Source organism: Ranitomeya variabilis, chromosome 4 (assembly GCF_051348905.1).
Source record: "Ranitomeya variabilis isolate aRanVar5 chromosome 4, aRanVar5.hap1, whole genome shotgun sequence".
In the NCBI taxonomy this organism is placed as follows: Eukaryota; Metazoa; Chordata; class Amphibia; order Anura; family Dendrobatidae; genus Ranitomeya; species Ranitomeya variabilis.
In genome coordinates, this window is record NC_135235.1 from 134,962,977 (window position 1) to 134,981,430 (window position 18,454).

The 18,454-nt window shown below is 46.0% G+C and overlaps 1 protein-coding gene across 3 annotated transcripts in view; it reads right to left on the bottom strand.

The window, feature by feature from the left end:
* Positions 1 to 18,454, bottom strand: part of CDH23 (cadherin related 23) — a 1,745,895-nt gene that overhangs the window by 1,029,591 nt on the left and 697,850 nt on the right. For all 3 annotated transcript variants that reach the window (XR_013214534.1, XM_077259280.1, XM_077259282.1), the window contains exon 7: positions 13,423 to 13,617. Coding sequence is in view for 2 of the 3 variants with exons in the window: in XM_077259280.1 (XP_077115395.1) it covers positions 13,423 to 13,617 (195 nt within the window). In the remaining variant the exon portion in view is untranslated. The remainder of the gene's footprint in view (positions 1 to 13,422; positions 13,618 to 18,454) is intronic.

Here is an 18,454-nt window from a genome sequence, read left to right on the forward strand (position 1 = left end):
CTTCCGATGGCATAGCCTTGGTACTTGGCTTCTTCCTTCTCGATGGCGCACTTTTTTGGATTCATGGTGAACACCGCACTTCTTCAAACATCCAGAACCAACTGTGCCTTTGGCAGATGAATAGCCCAGTCAGGACTAAAGACCACAATGTCATCAAGGTACGCTTCTGCACACTTCTTATACTGAGCCAGGATCCGATCCATCGCCCTCTAGAAGGTACCTGGGGCCCCCTGCAGACTGAAGGGCATCCTGGTGTATTGAAAACACCCATCAGGCATTAAGAAGGCTGTCTTCTCCTTCTCATTCTGGGACATGGGGACCTGCCAATAGCCCTTCGTCAGGGTCAGGGTTGTAATGTACCTCGTGGGTCCAAGTCCCTCAATAAGTTTGTCCACACAAGGCATCTTATAAGAATCAAAACTTGAGACTTCATTCAGCCTGTGGTAGTCGTTACAAATCCACCACTCACCATCGCGCTTTGGCACGAGGATGATGGGACTCCATCATCCACTTTTCGACTCTATCACTCCGAGGACTAGCATCCTCTTTACCTTATTTGATATCACCTCTCTCTGTGCTTCCAGAATTCTCTAGGGCTTGAGGTTCACACTTACATGTGGTTCTGTCACCACGTCATGCTCCACCACCTGCATATGCACTGGCAACTCTGAGAATAGGTCACGGTTCCGCTGCAACATCTCTTGACACTGCTGCCTCTGGGCCGGCATCTGAGTCTCTGCAATGGTGACATCCTCCACTTTGACTTTGGGACTGACTCCAAGGCAAGGGGTGACCAGCAATTCTCCGTCTCGCCAGGGTTTGAGCAAGTTCACAAAATATATCTGGTGTGGTTTCCTTTGCCCCAACTGGTGTACCTTGTAATTTACTTTGCCCAGTTTTTCCACCACCTCATATGGGCCTTGCCACTTGGCTAGGAACTTGCTCTGCACTGTGGGGATAAGCACTAGCATGTGTTCCTTAGGCTGGAACTGCTTCAGCCTTGATAATCAGTTATACACCCTTGCATGTGCCTCCTGTGTCTGGAGAAGATGCTTCTTTACGATAGGCATCACTTTCGCCATTCTCTCCTGCAGCTGGGCGACATGCTCTATGATGCTGCGGTATGGCGTGACCTCAGGTTTCTACGTTTCCTTGGCAACGTCCAGGAGCCCTCGTGGTTGTCGACTATACAGGAGCTCGAAAGGCAAGAAGCCAGTAGAGGCCTAGGGAACTTCCCTGATGGAGAAGAGCAAAAATGAAAGCAGGTAGTTCCAGTCTCGACCATCCTTCTCAATGTACTTTTTGAGCATGGCTTTCAAGGTTTTATTGAAGCGTTCTACTAGGCCGTCAGTCTGTGGATCGTACACTGAAGTTTGCAGCTGGGCAATCTGGAGGACCCTACACAGTTCTTGTATTACCTTGCTCATGAAGAGGGTTCCCTGGTCTGTGAAAATGTCCTTTGGCAGGCCTGCCCTAGAAAAAATATGGACAAGTTCCTGGACTATACTCTTAGCTGAAGAGTTCCTTAGGGCTACTGCTTCAGGATACCGGGTCGCATAGTCCATGACCACTAGAATATGTTGGTGCCCTAGTGCAGACTTAATTAAAGGACCTACTAGGTCCATGGCAATTTGCTTGAATGGGATCTCTATTATCGATAACGGGACTAGAGGACTTCAGAAGTGAGAAGAGGGAGCAGTTATCTGGCAGGTGGGGCAGGACCTACAGTAATTCAGGATCTCCCTTTAACATCCCGGCCAATAGAACCTCTGAAATATTCTCTCCTGTTTTTTCTACACCCCCAGATGTTCCCCCAAAAGATGCCAATGGGCCATGTCTAGAGCCATGCACTGGTATGTCCCTGGAAACAACAGCTGCTCCACTTTTTCACCTCCTCTCAGTCACTCAATACAACAATTCACTGTGGACTGCAAAATGTGGGTACCTGGTATCAGCCCCTGCCTCTTGAGCAACCCCATCAATCACAGAAAAATTTTCAAAGGCCCATTTTAGGCTAAGATTCCACATTTGAGCAGTCTTGAAATTTTCCTCAGACTCCCCCAGCTCAAGAACCTTGGCCTCACTGGTCATCAGTTCATCTTCATCGCCAGATAGGACACACAAAGGGAACTCCTCCGCCTCCGACTGCGACAGGGATTGATCAGGGTTGTGCTGGCTCCTGCCTGAGTCACTGGGCAACCTTGCCTTTCCCCACAAATCCCAGAACAGACTGAAATGCTGTCCGATTTTCATGGGGTGTAGTAAGTCTCTGACTACCCTGATCTCATGAAACTCCGTACCACGGCTCGTTTTAATCAACACTCTGGCAACAGGGTAGTCTTTGGCATCCCCATGGATACAGAGGATGCCCACATGTTTCCCTGGGATCTACTGGTGGGAAAGCGTGGCCCTTATCAGGGTCACCAAACTCTCAGAGTCCAAGAGTCCTGACACCAATACTCTGTTTATGGTCACAGGACATGACTATGGGCCCTCTTCAGGCTGATAGTCCACACTGCAGGCTGGGTAGGCATAATATGAGCAGCGCCTGCCTAGGCCACAATCCATCTTCTCGGAAGACATAGGACAAAGGGCCGCTATGTATCCAGGACCGTTAAACCGCCAGCAGATAAGGTATTTAGCTGCAGCCTTTTGTAGCCCCTCAGCAGCTCCTCGGGACCTTGGAATTCCCCCCAATGGAGGCTCTGTTACCTCTGTAAGGGTTTTGCACTCAATTAGGTGCAGCAGGAGGAAAACATGAGGCGTGCTTCTTTAAAAAGTTCATACGGGTTTATTCGCTTCATAAACTTAGCAGTTATAACAAACTGTAAGCAGCCTTCTGAGCAGGCAAAACAACACAAAGCTGCCCTTAGCTGGGCTCTCTGGTCCCTCAGGCCTGTGGGCACACAGGCTGGGCAATGTCCAGCACACAGACTCGGTCTGGAGCCACACACACAGGAGGCCTTCTACCTCCCAAGACAGCAAAACAAGGCAGAAGTTCTTACCTGCCTAGGCCTCCAAACAAATGCACTAACAGGATGCAGTGGACCTATGTGGTTAAAATAGAAACAACACAGGTGCAGCATAACCGATGAGGCAGCCACTCACAAGCTACCAAACTAATGGAGGGGGTGGCTGCTTGGCACATTGCTGCACATAAAAACTTGTATGTGACGCTGTTCACACAATGGAGATGCACAGCATCCAGGCAGGCCTAGTAGTGACACCCTTCTATTAGATCAGGCGGGCCTGCCCAGCACTATCCAAATGCACCCCATGTGCACAGACACCACAGTTTACAAGCAGAAAATGGGCCCAACTGCACCCCGAAAAAAAGTGCAAAAAACACATAAAAAAATATTATGTGAGGTATTAGTTTATATTCTGGCCAAAATACTCAAGCTCATAACCCACGTCAAGGGTCCTCACACTTATGAGTCCTATCTCTAAACAGCAAAAGCACAAAAAGAGGATTCAGAGATCCTCCAAAAATTAGAAAAAACAGCAAAACAAGGCAGAAGTTCTTACCTGCCTAGGCCTCCAAACAAATGCACTAACAGGATGCAGTGGACCCATGTGGTTAAATTAGAAACAACACAGGTGCAGCATAACCGATGAGGCAGCCACTCACCAGCTACCAAACTAATGGAGGGGGTGGCTGCTTGGCACATTGCTGCACATAAAAACTTGTATGTGGCGCTGTTCACACAATGGAGATGCACAGCATCCAGGCAGGCCTAGTAGTGACACCCTTCTATTAGATCAGGCGGGCCCTGACGTGGGTTATGAGCTTGCGTATTTTGGCCAGAATATAAACTAATACCTCACATAATATTTTTTTATGGTTTTTTTGCACTTTTTTTCAGGGTGCAGTTGGGCCCATTTTCTGCTTGTAAACTGTGGGGTCTGTGCACATGGGGTGCATTTGGATAGTGCTGGGCAGGCCCGCCTGATCTAATAGAAGGGTATCACTACTAGGCCTGCCTGGATGCTGTGCATCTCCATTGTGTGAATAGCGCCACATACAAGTTTTTATGTGCAGCAATGTGCCAAGCAGCCACCCCCTCCATTAGTTTGGTAGGTTGTGAGTGGCTGCCTCATCGGTTATGCTGCACCTGTGTTGTTTCTATTTTAACCACATGGGTCCACTGCATCCTGTTAGTGCATTTGTTTGAAGGCCTAGGCAGGTAAGAACTTCTGCCTTGTTTTGCTGTTTTTTCTAATTTTTGGAGGATCTCTGAATCCTCTTTTTGTGCTTTTGCTCTTTAGAGATAGGACTCATAAGTGTGAGGACCCTTGACGTGGGTTATGAGCTTGCGTATTTTGGCCAGAATATAAACTAATACCTCACATAATATTTTTTTATGTGTTTTTTGCACTTTTTTTCGGGGTGCAGTTGGGCCCATTTTCTGCTTGTAAACTGTGGTGTCTGTGCACATGGGGTGCATTTGGATTTTGCTGGGCAGGCCCGCCTGATCTAATAGAAGGGTGTCACTACTAGGCCTGCCTGGATGCTGTGCATCTCCATTGTGTGAACAGCGCCACATACAAGTTTTTATGTGCAGCAATGTGCCAAGCAGCCACCCCCTCCATTAGTTTGGTAGCTTGTGAGTGGCTGCCTCATCGGTTATGCTGCACCTGTGTTGTTTCTATTTTAACCACATAGGTCCACTGCATCCTGTTAGTGCATTTGTTTGGAGGCCTAGGCAGGTAAGAACTTCTGCCTTGTTTTGCTGTTTTTTCTAATTTTTGGAGTACCTCCCAAGACACAGACCATGTGCCAAACAATAGCCTCCATTATGTAGGCTGTAACCACAACAACAGGTGAGGTATGTGGGTAGCCAGACCCGGCCACCTCTCATAGCTAACCGCAACGTGGACCCAAGTGCACTAAATGACATCTTAGTGCTCATGTGCACTAAAGCAAAATTCTCCGGGTTGCATCGCAGTGAGCAGCCATCTCTGCGACACATACCTCCCATTGACTACAAGGCCATTAGCCTCCTTACACCTTTCTTGTGAACTTGGGCTCCCGCTGGGTACCCCAGTATGGATATGTATCAACGCTTGCTTCCTTAGGGACCTCTCGACCACCTGGTACCTTTCTACGAGGCCCACCAAGTCATCTGCTCTCCAGGGGTCTCCCTGGGCAATCCAGGTCTACACCGGTCTGGGGAGGGAGTGAATAAACCTGTCCATAACCAATTGCTTGACCATCTCATCTGCAACCATTTCTGGACCAAATGCAATAAGACAAAAATTTGCAAGCGGGTAGGTTTATCACCATAATACGCCCAGTGATGAACCCTTTGGTCTCTGCCAGACATAGTGACCCCTGAGCGTGCCAATATCTCCATTTTAAACTTGGCATATTCCTAGGCCTCCTGTAATGTCAAATCATAATAGGCCTTTTGGGGCTCACCAGTCAAATAGGGGGCCAGTACCTCTGCTCACTGCTGCTCACTGCTGGTGGTAGCTTTTCACACTCTGCCACCAGTTCGAACACAGTCAAAAATGCCTCCACATCATCCACTGGGGTCATCTTTTGCACGGCTCTTCTTACTGCTTTCCAGATGCCTGCATCATCTCCTTGATGTGAAGGTGGGGGGCTTCTCTGCTGCGGACATCTCCCAGCAGGAGTTCCATCTGTCTTTGTTGCTGTTGAATTAGCTTTATTAGGAGTTTATTAGTATCCTTCTATACCTCGTGCTGCTGCTGTTGGCTCAGGATCAGGTGCTTGAGTCACCAAACTGGTAACAGAAAAACAGCCTCTCTTGCGCAAATGAAAATAAAAAGTGCATATACAGTCCTGCCCAGTGCTTCTGGGACAACACGTGTGGCAGCTCTCGCAGGAGCTGCAGATCTGGAGGCATCCTTCCTCCACACAACAGAGACAGAGAAAAAAAAACTGGCTGGACATTTAAAGGGAACCTGTCACCTGAATTTGGCGGGACCAGTTTTCGGTCATATGGGTGGGGTTTTTGGGTGTTTGATTCACCCTTTCCTTAGCCGCTGGACGCAATATTGGATTGAAGTTCATTCTCTGTCCTCCGCAGTACACGCCTGTCCCGGAACACAGCAAAATACTTCAGGGACATAGTGCACCGGCGCATGCGCACTAATGCTTTTTGGCTTTGCCTGCAGTTGGGCAAAGCATACTGCACAGTATGCTTTGCCCAACTGCAGGCAAAGCCGAAAAGCATTAGTGCGCATGTGCCGGCGCACTATGTCCCGGAAGTATTTTGCTGTGTTCCGGGACATAGTGTGCCGGCGCATGCACACTAATGCTTTTCGGCTTTGCCCGCAGTTGGGCAAAGCATACTGCGTGTGCGCAAGGCAAGATTGCCTTGCGCAGGCATGTACTACGGAGGACAGAGAATGAACTTCAATCCAATATTGCGGCCAGCATGCAGCCAGCGGGTAAGGAAAGGGTGAATCAAACACCCGAAAACCCCGCCCATATGACCGAAAACCGGTCCCGCCAAATTCAGGTGACAGGTTCCCTTTAATTCCCTCCTGCCACACACTGGAGGTGGAGATATGGTGGGTAGGTATCCCGCCCATATGTGACCTACCCACCCTGAATTTCAGGCCCATATAGCAACTGGATTGCTCTCAGCACATATCATGCTGGAGAAAACACTTATGGCTTTCACATCACGCAGGAAAGCAACCTTTGCGACACATATCTCCTCTCATGTATGGCACCAGTGACCCTGCACACTATATAAAATTCTACTTCTGGTAAAGTAGAATCATCAGTTTGCCCATCTTTCGGATAACCCATTACATTGTGCCACCCACATAGCCGTGTTCATAGAATAATTTTAAACATATACCAGTAAAATCATAGTAGCAATAAAAGTACGTGTACAAATTGGAAGCCTAAGGGACAATCTTATTTCTTCCATAGTCAGTCATAGTGATGGACTTACATGCAAGCAGCGAGTGAAGCTAGCTACTTTTTATGCCAATTTGAACTCTGAGATGAGCATTGGAGAACTCAATTAGATAGAAGTAATTAAAGATATTCTTATTTCATCAGGATATAGTAAGGCTATGTTCACACTTTGCGGTTTTTGCTGCGGATCCGCAGTGGATTTGCCTCTGCGGATCCGCAGCAGTTTTCCATGCAGGGTACAGTACAATGTTACCCTATGGAAATCAAAAACCGCTGTGCCCACATTGCGGAAAATCCCTTTAAAAACCACGCAGAATTGCTGCGGAAAAAAAGAAGAAGCATGTCACTTCTTTCTGCGGATTCCGCAGCAGTTTTCAACATGCACCAATAGGAAAGTGCTGTTGAAAACCCGCAGAGGAATCCACAGATGAAAACGCAGGAAAATCCGCAGTGAAAACCGCAGCGGTTTTTGCACTGCGGTTTTTCCAAATCCGCTGCGGAAAAATCCGCAGCAAAATCTGCAAAGTGTGAACAAGCCCTAAATGTGATGGAAATCTTAAAAAATTGTTTAACAAGGACAAAAAGTCAGAATTCAAGAAAATGAGGCCTCTAAACTTAATATACCTACCACAAGTTTATAAAATGAAACAGCAATATAGCCAGGTAAAATAGATGCCTAATCAAAATAATATGTTAATGACTGTTTTAGCAGCAAAAGCAATGTAGCATTTATTACAATCGAGCTAAAGAACAAGAAAACTTGCCCTAGAAGACCCTATAATGTACACAGCAGATATCCTGTAAAAATGTCATATAACAAATATATCAATATAAAAGTCACATTATGGTGCTAACAATGAAGTGAATAGGGATTCAGATCCATGCAATGTCCGCATGATAAAGTTGTACAATGCGCCTAGTCATGTAGGGAGTATTTATATGGAGTGGAAAAGGTAAAGATGCTTTAAATTTCATGTAAAAAAAAATTATTAGAACCCTCTTGTCAAGATGTATATTTATTATCATCTTGGTGAGGAAACAAAAAGCTTGAGGTCATCATCAATCAACCCATTTCACAGTTTTAAAGAAATGATGGTGTAACGAGGTGGCGGAGACCCTCGTTTGCCCCTCCTCCACACGGGACCTTTGTGACCCTTTTTTGCAAGTCAAGTGATGCCTCATGTTTGTTGTCTGGCAATGTATGTGTTTTGCACTTACTCTTGTGTACTTTGAAATAAGTTGAAGCCATGTCTATTTGTAATGTGTTATGTACACATTATTTTATCATGGAAATTCCCCTTTAATTATCTATGTGTTTCATATGTAATTGCTGCCTGTGTATAGTTAGGGACAGCAATGAGTTAACATGGTGGGCAGGTTTAGAAGCCCAAGGAGTGGAAATCTGCTGCTTCCTGGTCAGTAGCCCGGACACGTTTGCACTGGGCAGTTGTGCAGCCGCAGCCGGGGCATTGCCAGACTCCAGGAGGGGATTGAATCTGTAGCCCCAGGCTAAAGGACAGTGACATGGGCATTGCCAGACCTCCAGAGGGGATATAATCTGCTGCCCAGGACTTAAGGACTGCAACATGGGCCCCATGACTTTGCAAGTGCCCCACCAAAGGGACTTAGAGCATCCAGATTCTGGCATATGGACTACTGTTTCTACCAGCCTCCATGACTGTTGTGGGTATGGTCGTGGACATTGCTAGGGAAAGGGCAGCAAGCCAGTGTTGTACTTCATTTCATCTCTGTTATTAAATTTTGTTCTCTGTTGGACTGCAAGTTGTGTCTGAGGATTGTGTCCATCTGGTCTATATCTGTGCAAGGTGTCAGGGTGTTTTCTTGACTGACTGTGGCTTAGTTGACTCACCTCGGTCTACCACTACAGACCGCCTTGTTACACTTGGCATAGTGCGGCAGGATGGACTCCCACAGCTCTACAACCCTGAGAGTGATGGAGGAAATGTCTGGAACCCGTGATTTTGAACTTGGGACTTCTGTTCTGCTGCCCACCGTGGCAACATTGCAGATAGTGGCTGGCAGAGACTTTGAAGTGTTGACTGCTATGCAAAGGAGAACAAAGATGGTGCTGACCACTGCTGGAAAGATGGCGGCCGTTGGCATGAAAATTGAGGATGGGGCTGCCTGTCATGGGCATCAAAGAAGCATCTTGGTGCCAAAAAGAGGAAAGCCACATCCCTTTGCAAATAAAGCCTGCCCTAAATGGGTGCAGGTGAAGAAGGAGCTGCTGCCCTCCCAGCCTGACCAGAAAAAACAGGTGGAGCAGCAGGAAGTGACCCCATCTACAACTGGATGGGACCCAAAGAAACAAGACAGCATGCTTGGGGAGAGGCGTCATTACCTAGGATCATGCAGCGGAGCAGCAAGGCGATTTGTGATGACATTGGCCACCAGGATTGGAGGCAATCCAAAGCCCAGGCGGAGACAGGCCTATGCTTCGAGGCTTGGTGATCAGAAGAACTGGAGGAGCGGCCTTTGTCCCGGTTGATGCATCAGCAACCGGTGGAGGCCGAGGAGTATAATGAGTACAGGGAGTTGGCGATGAACCGGCGGGAACCTGGAGGAGTCCAGAAGATCCTGGATATGGCTTTACAGGGGATCATGCTGGTCGCAACCACTGGCCCCACGGACTCTCACCAGGCACGGTGGTGAGTAAGGAGCCCCCGCCCGGCTGTATTGATGCTTCGTTCTCACTTCACTTACCTCCTGTGGCATCACCATCATCAACGGATGTGTCTCGGCTTCCAACTCTGCCATCGTCACCGTTAGCAATGGCACCTGCGTCCCTGCCGGCCACAAGCGTTCCGGCCGGTACCAGCGGCAAGAGTGTAAGAAGGCTTTGGGTGGCCGTGGCTGCAGAAGCTCACTGGATCCACAGAGTGATACGGGAGAAGAGGCCGCGGGAGCACCGCATCGTCCAAGAGTTGATTATGCCTTCCTCTTGATCCTTATATGTTCTGTTTGTTCAATACTTGCTACTACATTTTTCTGTTTGTTTATGGAACCCTCTAGTCACCTTGGTGAGGGAATGCTTCGCCATTTTGTGTCATGGTGCATTTATTCTAACCTGCGGTTATGAAACATTGTTGAATGACTGCGTCCAGTGGTGGTCTTCACTATAACTTTTGTGTGTATGCCCCTTTATTGGCCCTTTGTTTTACATTGACTTGCCTATTTTGCCCAAATGTGGCCACTAAAAGCCTGGTGACTATGTTTGTTCACTGGGCTTTTTAGTGGTGAACAAACCTATATATGGCAGGACAGCGCACACGCAGTGGCTCTGCATTTTTGCTGATGTAAAGTATTGCCCTGTAATTGCGCTGCTACTTCAAACCACAGTGCATGCGTAGCTCTTTTGCATACTTGTTGCCATGGTAACCTTGCTGTGCATATGATGATGCGCTTCCGGCGTTGCGGCCGTCGGTGCATGCGCTGTCATCACAGACCGTGCGCAGTTTATGGACAGCCTCAATATAGCTTTCTCCACGACTCCCTGGTAAGCAGCGCAGCTGCGATGGATTTATAATTAAGAAATATATAAAACACACAGATAACTTGTGGTTAGTACCCCTGACGAAGCCACTGAGGGTGGCGACACGCGTCAGGTATCTGTTCCACCTCAGCTCTACTCCATATAGGTCTTTCTAACTAACAGTGCCATTCCATGTTATTGGTCATGGGTGGTCTGTTTAGCTTGCGCTTTTAACCCTTATGTGCTCATCTTGGACGTGTTATACTGCTCGCTCTCTATATTTTTTGTTTTAGGATTTTGTTACATTTATGAGTGACTGCTATTTAAGCTTATATTTCTCTAACACTTTTGCACCTAACATTGGTAAGCTGCTTTTGTTAGTGTGATTACATTCAAATTCATCTGGTTTGCACATATCGCTCTCATTTCATGTACGTTATGCTGTTCTGTTGTTTTCTGCTATCAGCAAAGTTTTTGTTATATTGAGTTACAAGTGGGCACATATTGGTAATAATCTTTTGCAAAAAATCTTTTTCCTAAGCACTGCACATATTGATAGATGTTGTGCATGGGTTACATACACTCTTGATATGCTGCTTATATAGGCAGTAGATCACTGTGCACAGTATATATACAGTTTTGGAGTTTAGCTAAAGGTGATTGGCCCTATTATGAGCCTCTGGTTAATAGATGTCATGTCACATGTGTGACTACGTTTAGTGTTTTTAATGTTTCGTGCATCTTTTCTTCTGTGTCAAATTAAATAAAAATCAAATAATTTTACGTTGTTTCCCTGCTTCATGTGATCACCTCCTAATGACCTATTCCTTTCTTTTTTGTAACAGCATCGTCCAAGAGTTGCAGCGCCCCAGTGGGGGAGCTGCAGCAGGCCGGATGAAATATGGCATGGTCCGGTACCTCAATAGGAGCAGAGGGTATAGCTTCCTGCAGGAGCTGAAGACCGGAGTCAAACTCTAGTTAATGCGGGGTCTCTCATGTTCCGTGGTCCTCTACAGAAGGGGGACCATGTAGCATGTATCAAGGAGCAGGGGCCTCGAGGACCCTACACGGTAGCCATAAGAATGGCATCTGACTGGGAGGCAAGCACACCGCAGGAGGCCAAGCGCATGGAATGGCCAGTAGTCACAGCCACAGTCGCTGTGAAGGTGCAGGAAGGAGCGGCACCTCAAAGCAGTGAGGCGGCTGCAAATATGACAGCAGAGCCGGAAACTCCAGGGGCTGTGGGACCACTGTTGGAGGGAGTGCAGAGCCAGAGGAACAGCGGGGACTCCTCCACCAGTGGGTCCTCATTCCACACCTAAATAATAGTGCAAGGTCCGAATGCGGCCTATTACACGAATCAGCGGCCATGTGTGGACTAAAGTGTCCCTCTTGGAATTGAGTTTGGTGCCTTGTGGAAAGGAAATGCCAGGGACTGTTCTGTGTTTCTGCAGGGGCAAGGAGCCCAGTATGGCGCCGAAGGACTATGGTGATCAAATGTTGTCCCAAAATGTGGACCATAGTTATTCGTTTTCCCCTCCTCCCAGTTTGTTTGCACCTGTTGGTGCCCCCTTGCTGGATCATGGGACCAAAACCCCACAGGGGTTAACTATTGTGGACTTTGGGTGGGCTGCTACAGAACTGAACTGTGTGTCCCTGGACTGTGCCCCATTTTACCTTTGGACTAGCCCCCTGTTAAAATACAGCCCACCACCATTTAAGGGCCAGTGGTTCACTGAAAGGAGGGAGGAGGAAATTGCTGAGCCTGAATGGGGCTCACTAGTGTTAAAGGACCATTGGGCCACTATGAAGGCCTCTTTTATGGACTGTAAGTTTTAAGGACTGTGTTTCTTTTAGGTCCTGACGTTCGAGGACGACTGTGTTTTAGGAGAGAGGGGTGTAAGGAGGTGATGGAGACCCTTGTTTGCCCCTCCTCCACTTGGGACCCATGCAACCCTTTTTTGCATTTCAAGTGATGCCTCATGTTTGTTGTCTGGCAATGTATGTGTTTTGCACTTACTCTTGTGTACTGTGAAATATGTTGAAGCCATGTCTATTAGTAATGTGTTATGTTAGCATTATTTTATTGTGGAAATTCCCCTTTAATTATATATTTGTTTCATATGTAATTGCTGCCTATGTATAGTTAGGGACAGCAATGAGTTAACATGGTAGGCTGGGCTAGCAGCCCAAGGAGTAGGAAGCTCCTGCTTCCTGGTCAGTAGCCTGTGCACGTTTGCATTGGGCAGTTGTGCAGCCGCAGCCGAGGCATTGCCAGGCCCCAGGAGGGGACAGAATCTGTTGCCCAGGACTAAAGGACAGTGACACAGGCATTGCCAGACCCACGGAGGGGATAGAATCTGCTGCCCAGGACTTAAGGACCACAACACAGGCCCCAGGACTTTGTAAGGGCCCCGCCAAAGGGACTTCAAGCATCCAGATTCTGGTGTATGGACTACTGCTTCTAGTCGCTGTGGCTGTTGTCGGTACAGCAGCAGACATTGCTAGGGAAAGGACAAGAAGCCAGTGTTGTACTTCATTTAATCTCTGTTATTAAATTTTGTTCCCTGTTGGACTGCAGGTTGTGTCTGAAGATTGTGTTCGTCCGGTCTATCTCTGGGCAAGGTGTTGGGGTGTCTACTAACTGTGGCTTAGTTGACTTGGCTGGGACTATCACCCTGGACCACCTTGTTACAATAATACTATAGTTAAAGTGGCACATGTTATAATAACAATATATTACTTCTAAGTTTTGGTGAGGTAACCTTGTTAGGTCTAATACTTCCTAGTCTTTCCCTAGATCGCAAACTAATATTTTTCTGACAATTTAAACCTGTCCCATGCCCTCTTTATTTTAGATGCTTTGCTCTTTTAATTTGCTTGCTATTTCATTTTATCGGATATTACATATGCAAATGTAAAATTGTTATGCTAATTAAATGTTCCTTTAATTAGTTTCAGTGGTGACTCTACTTCTGCAGAGTCAATGAAATCAATGAATGGCTTCCAGACAGTGTGGACGACTTACCGTTGCATTAACCTGAAGTTGGTATGCCACAGTGGTTTCATAGTCCAGCGGACTGATGACAGTCACAATGCCCCGGGACCTGTCTATAGCAAACACACTGGAGGGAGGCTGAATGGAATATAAGACGCTTCCACCTGTTCCCTGGTCAGGATCTGTAGCATTCACAATATAAATTGGAGTTCCCACTGGTGTGTTCTGGAACAGAGGAAACATATACAGTGTGAAATTAACAAATGGAAATTAACTAATCCACTCAAACGGTTCAAGACAAATAAACTGACCGTTACTGTATAATGGTATCTGAAATGTTTTATCACTCCATTGGCAGCAAATCATCTCATTTTTAGTTTATTCTCAGCATTGCAAATAAGCATTGTTGCCTGGGATACTGATCCTGACTGTGTTACAGGGAATACATTATTAAAAAAATATATATACCTATTTACCTAAGAAAACCTAATTAGTGTCATTCCAAGTTTCACATTGGTGCCTGCTTGGCAATAATTAAACCTATAACTGCAGATTTTTACCCCTCAATAAAGCAATTATGGTCTGGAGCATAATTATTGGGAATCTATAAAAAGCCATTACAGAATGGAAGGAAAAGCAAACATCATCTTTTATCCATGAAACATCCAAAGAAGGACATAGGCATTAATACATAATATGTACCCTTAAATATTACATTTTCCCTTGTCTGTGCAATAGGGAATAATTCATTAATAACTGGGTGTTCAAATGGGACTCACTTAGCAATGCTAAGATCAGGGCTTTGGATCCTGAAAACTAGGCTCTGCTAAATCCCATTTTGAATTTAAGCAAAGGTGCACATGATCTCCACTGTTTAATTATCTATGGTACTGCAAAATAATAATAATAGCCAAACACAGAGTCCGCTTTCCTGGTTTTAGAGCCCCAAGCTCAGTATCACAGGAGGTGCCAGCTGTTGGACACCAAGCAATCAATAAGTTATTCCCTGTCCTACAAATAGGGGATAACTTCAAGGTGCTGTTCACTACTAGGACAACCCCTACTTAAACTAAACGTTCAGCCCCGATTAAAATAATAATTTATGTACTCGCCTCCCATGCTGACTCTGTTACAGCGGTGTTGGCAATCGCAGTCCTGGGGCTGTAATGCAGTTGGATGACACATGATGCCCGGCACCCAATGAGCGCTTGTGTCACTATTCCCACCGTCAGACAAATTGAACATGAAGAGGAAGTCCAGGATGAGCTGCAGCCCCTTCTTCTTCATGGTCACTTTGAACGAAGGCAGAGACAGTGATGCAAGCGCTAATTGGGCACCGGTGTCACATGTCAAAACACCGCATCACAGTCCAGCCACGGGGAGAGCGAGTGCCGACACAGCGGGAACAGAGCCAGCACGGGAGGTGAGTGAGTGAGGTTTTCCGCAGGAATTCTGTGCGCGTTTTTGTCGCATTTTTATTGCGTATTTTGCACGTATTTTGGCCGTTTTTTGTGCGGATTTTTCGCGTTTTTTCCAAAGGTTCCCAATGTAATAATATAGTGGGAAATCCGCAAAATTAATGAACATGCTGCGTATTTTTCCGCATGCGTTTTTTTGCGGAAAAAAATGCAACATGTGCACAAAAATTGCGGAAACCATTAAAAATGATGGGATGCTTAATGTATGCATTTTTAAGCGTTTTTTCCACAGAAATCCGCTGAAAAAACACGCAAAAACGCGAAAAATCCATGAATAATCCGGAACTTGCGCAAATACCCTTAAGGTATATGCAAACATTGAATGTATGAAATTTGGACTGTAAGAAAATTAAGGTACTTAGCTAATACATTGGACAATTTATGTGGTAAGTACTTTAATTGTACCTTCTCATTTCTCTAATGCCGGTTTCACCTGTCTGTTTATTTCCAGTACCAGAAAAACCGGTACTGAACATATCCGAGTCTGTGAGTCCGTTTGTTTGTGTGTGTAATACCTGCGGCACACATGTGGCTCCTGTGTGCTGCATCGATACCACACGGACGGCCGTCGGGGAATAAGTGCTACAGTAAGCATTGATCCCCGGTGGCGGGTGCTGAAGACTGCTCTCATCATTCTCCCCTGCCGGTGATTGGTGTGAGCAGTGGAGAATGATGAGAGTTTTATTCAAGTCAGAACTATGACAGCAGGTGGTGGCTTTTGGGACTATTACTCCCATCAACCTACTCTAATAAGTGACAGCAGGAGCGGATAATGGGGGTATTCCACACCGGCCACCTGCGATATTACTAAATAAATGATAATGAAAGACCTAGCATGGGTTCCCTCCTATTTTTGACAACAAGCCTGGCAAAACTCACAGCTGGGGGCTGCAACCCTCAGCTGTCAGCTTCAGAAAGGCTGGTTATCAAGACTAGAGGGGTCCACATGCTGTTTTTTAAATTATTTTAAAAAATAATTAAAAAACATGGCGTGGGGTCCCCCATTTTTGACAACCAACATTGCTGAAGCTGACAGCTTGGGGCTGGTATTCTCAGGCTGGTAAGTGGCCATTGATATAGGTCATCCCCTAGCCTAAAAATAGCAGCCTGCAGATGCCTAGAAAAGGCAAATCTATTACATGCACCAATTCTAAGGCTTTACATGGCTCTTCCCACTTGCCTTGTAGCGGTGACAAGTGGGGTTAATATTTGTGGTGTTGATGTCACCTTTGCATTGTCAGGTGACATCAAGCCCATGGCTTAGTAATGGAGACACCTGTCCATTACTAGTCCTATAGTTGTATTGTAAATAAAGACAGACACAATAAAGTCTTTTATTAGAAATAAAACAAACACACTTTTCCTTTTTTAATTTAAAAATAACAAACACAGTTATACTCACCTAACGCCTAATTCCACCAAAACAATTAATCTCCTGTAAAAAAAAATAAAAAAAATAAAAAACAACAATATACCATACCTGTTTATCGCTCTGTCCCATGCTGTAATCCATGTCTGGGGAATCGATAGTTTTCAACCTGTACAGTGCCAAGATGCGACTGTCCAGGCTAAGAACCACTGGTGAATAAACTGCTGCAAGTGCAGCATCATTGACCAGCAGTGACATCATCGAGGCCAGGGCTGAACTGCGGTGACCTCATCACTGGCATTTTCCCACGTTCCTGAGGTCACCGCAGTTCAGCCCGACTGGGAACCTCGATGATGTCATCACTGGTCAATTGTGCTGCAATTAAAATGCAGCAGATGCCATATTACCGATAGTGAGTCTGGCTTTCAGTAGAGATGGGCAAATTTATTTGTGTGGAATTGAATTCTACTAATATTTTATAATTGCTATATATTTAACTCTCTAGGAATGGTGCACAGCTGACTGAACTTTTGCTGAGCCAAAGAGGGTTGGAAAAAGGTTAAAAAAATGTAATACTCATCCCAAATCTGTCTAGCTACCCATGCTGATCACTGCCTGCCATCTTGTTTTCCATGCCTCTTCATTCCATCGTCGGATGCCGCAAATTTTGTGTCTTCATTCTATTCAAGGCATTCCTACCATGACCAAGCCTCAGAAGTCACTCAGAAGGTTGTGAATTCTGTGGCATGGTCACACCCAGAAATCCCGGCCTAAAGACACGAAGATGTGATGCACAATGATGGAAACAAAAGATGCAGAGGACCGAACTCCAGGCAGAGAGCGCGGGCAGCCAGACAGCTGAGTAGTGATGAATATTTTTTTTTTCAACATACTATGCTTATTATGCTCTGAATGTGTAATAATGAACATTCAATCCACAAATTTTGTGAATTTAAAGTTATATATATATGGGCAGTACGGTGGCTCAGTGGTTAGCACTGCAGCCTTGCAACCCTGCAGCGCTGGAGTCCTGGGTTCCAATCCCACCTTGGACAACATCTGCAAGGAGTCTGTATGTTCTCCCTGTGTTTGCGTGGGTTTCCTCTGGGTACTCTGGTTTCCTCCCACATTCCAAAAACATACACATAGGGAATTTAGATTGTGAGCCCCATTGGGGACAGTGATCATAATGTGTTCAAAACTGTAAAGCGCTGCGGAATATCTATATAAAAATAAAGAATATTATATATATATATATATATATATATATATATATATATACTGTGGGTACGGAAAGTATTCAGACCCCTTTAAATTTTTCACTCTATGTTTCAGTGCAGCCATTTGGTAAATTCAAAACAGTTCATTTTTTTCACATTGATGTACACTCTGCACCCCATCTTGACTGAAAAAAACAGCAATGTAGATGGTGAACATTGGTGGACAATGGAAAGCCATTGTTAGGTCTCTCCATAGACGCTCAGTTTGGTTTAGGTCAGGGCTCTGGCTGGGCCAGTCAAGAATGGTCACGGAGTTGTTCTGAAGCCACTCCTTTGTTATTTTAGCTGTGTGCTTAGGGTCATTGTCTTGTTGGTGTTACAGATCTGCAACACAGGACTAAAGCTGGAGTCACACTAAACGACTTACCAACGATCACGACCAGCGATATGACCTGGCCGTGATCGTTGGTAAGTCGTTGTGTGGTCGCTAGGGAGCTGTCACACAGACAGCTCTCTCCAGCGACCAACGATCAGGGGAACGACTTTGGCATTGTTGAAACTGTCTTCAACGATGCCGAAGTCGCCCTGCAGAACCCGGGTAACCAGGGTAAACATCGGGTTACTAAGAGCAGGGCCGCGCTTAGTAACCCGATATTTACCCTGGTTACCATTGTAAAAGTAAAAAAAACCAAACACTACATACTCACATTCTGATGTCTGTCACGTCCCCCGCCGGCATCCACAGGGTTAAAACTGCTTTCGGCAAGAGCGCTGCTAATTCACGCTGCACTGAATGTGTCAGCGCCGGCAGTAACAGCGGTGATGTCCCCGCTGTGCTCTGCTTTATGGCCGGCACTGACACAGTCAGTGCAGGGAAGCTCTCGGCAGCAGCGCGTGCATTAGCAGCGCTCCTGCCGAAAGCAGTTTTAACCCTGTGGACGCTGGGGGACGTGACAGACATCAGAATGTGACTATGTACTTTTTTTTTAACTTTT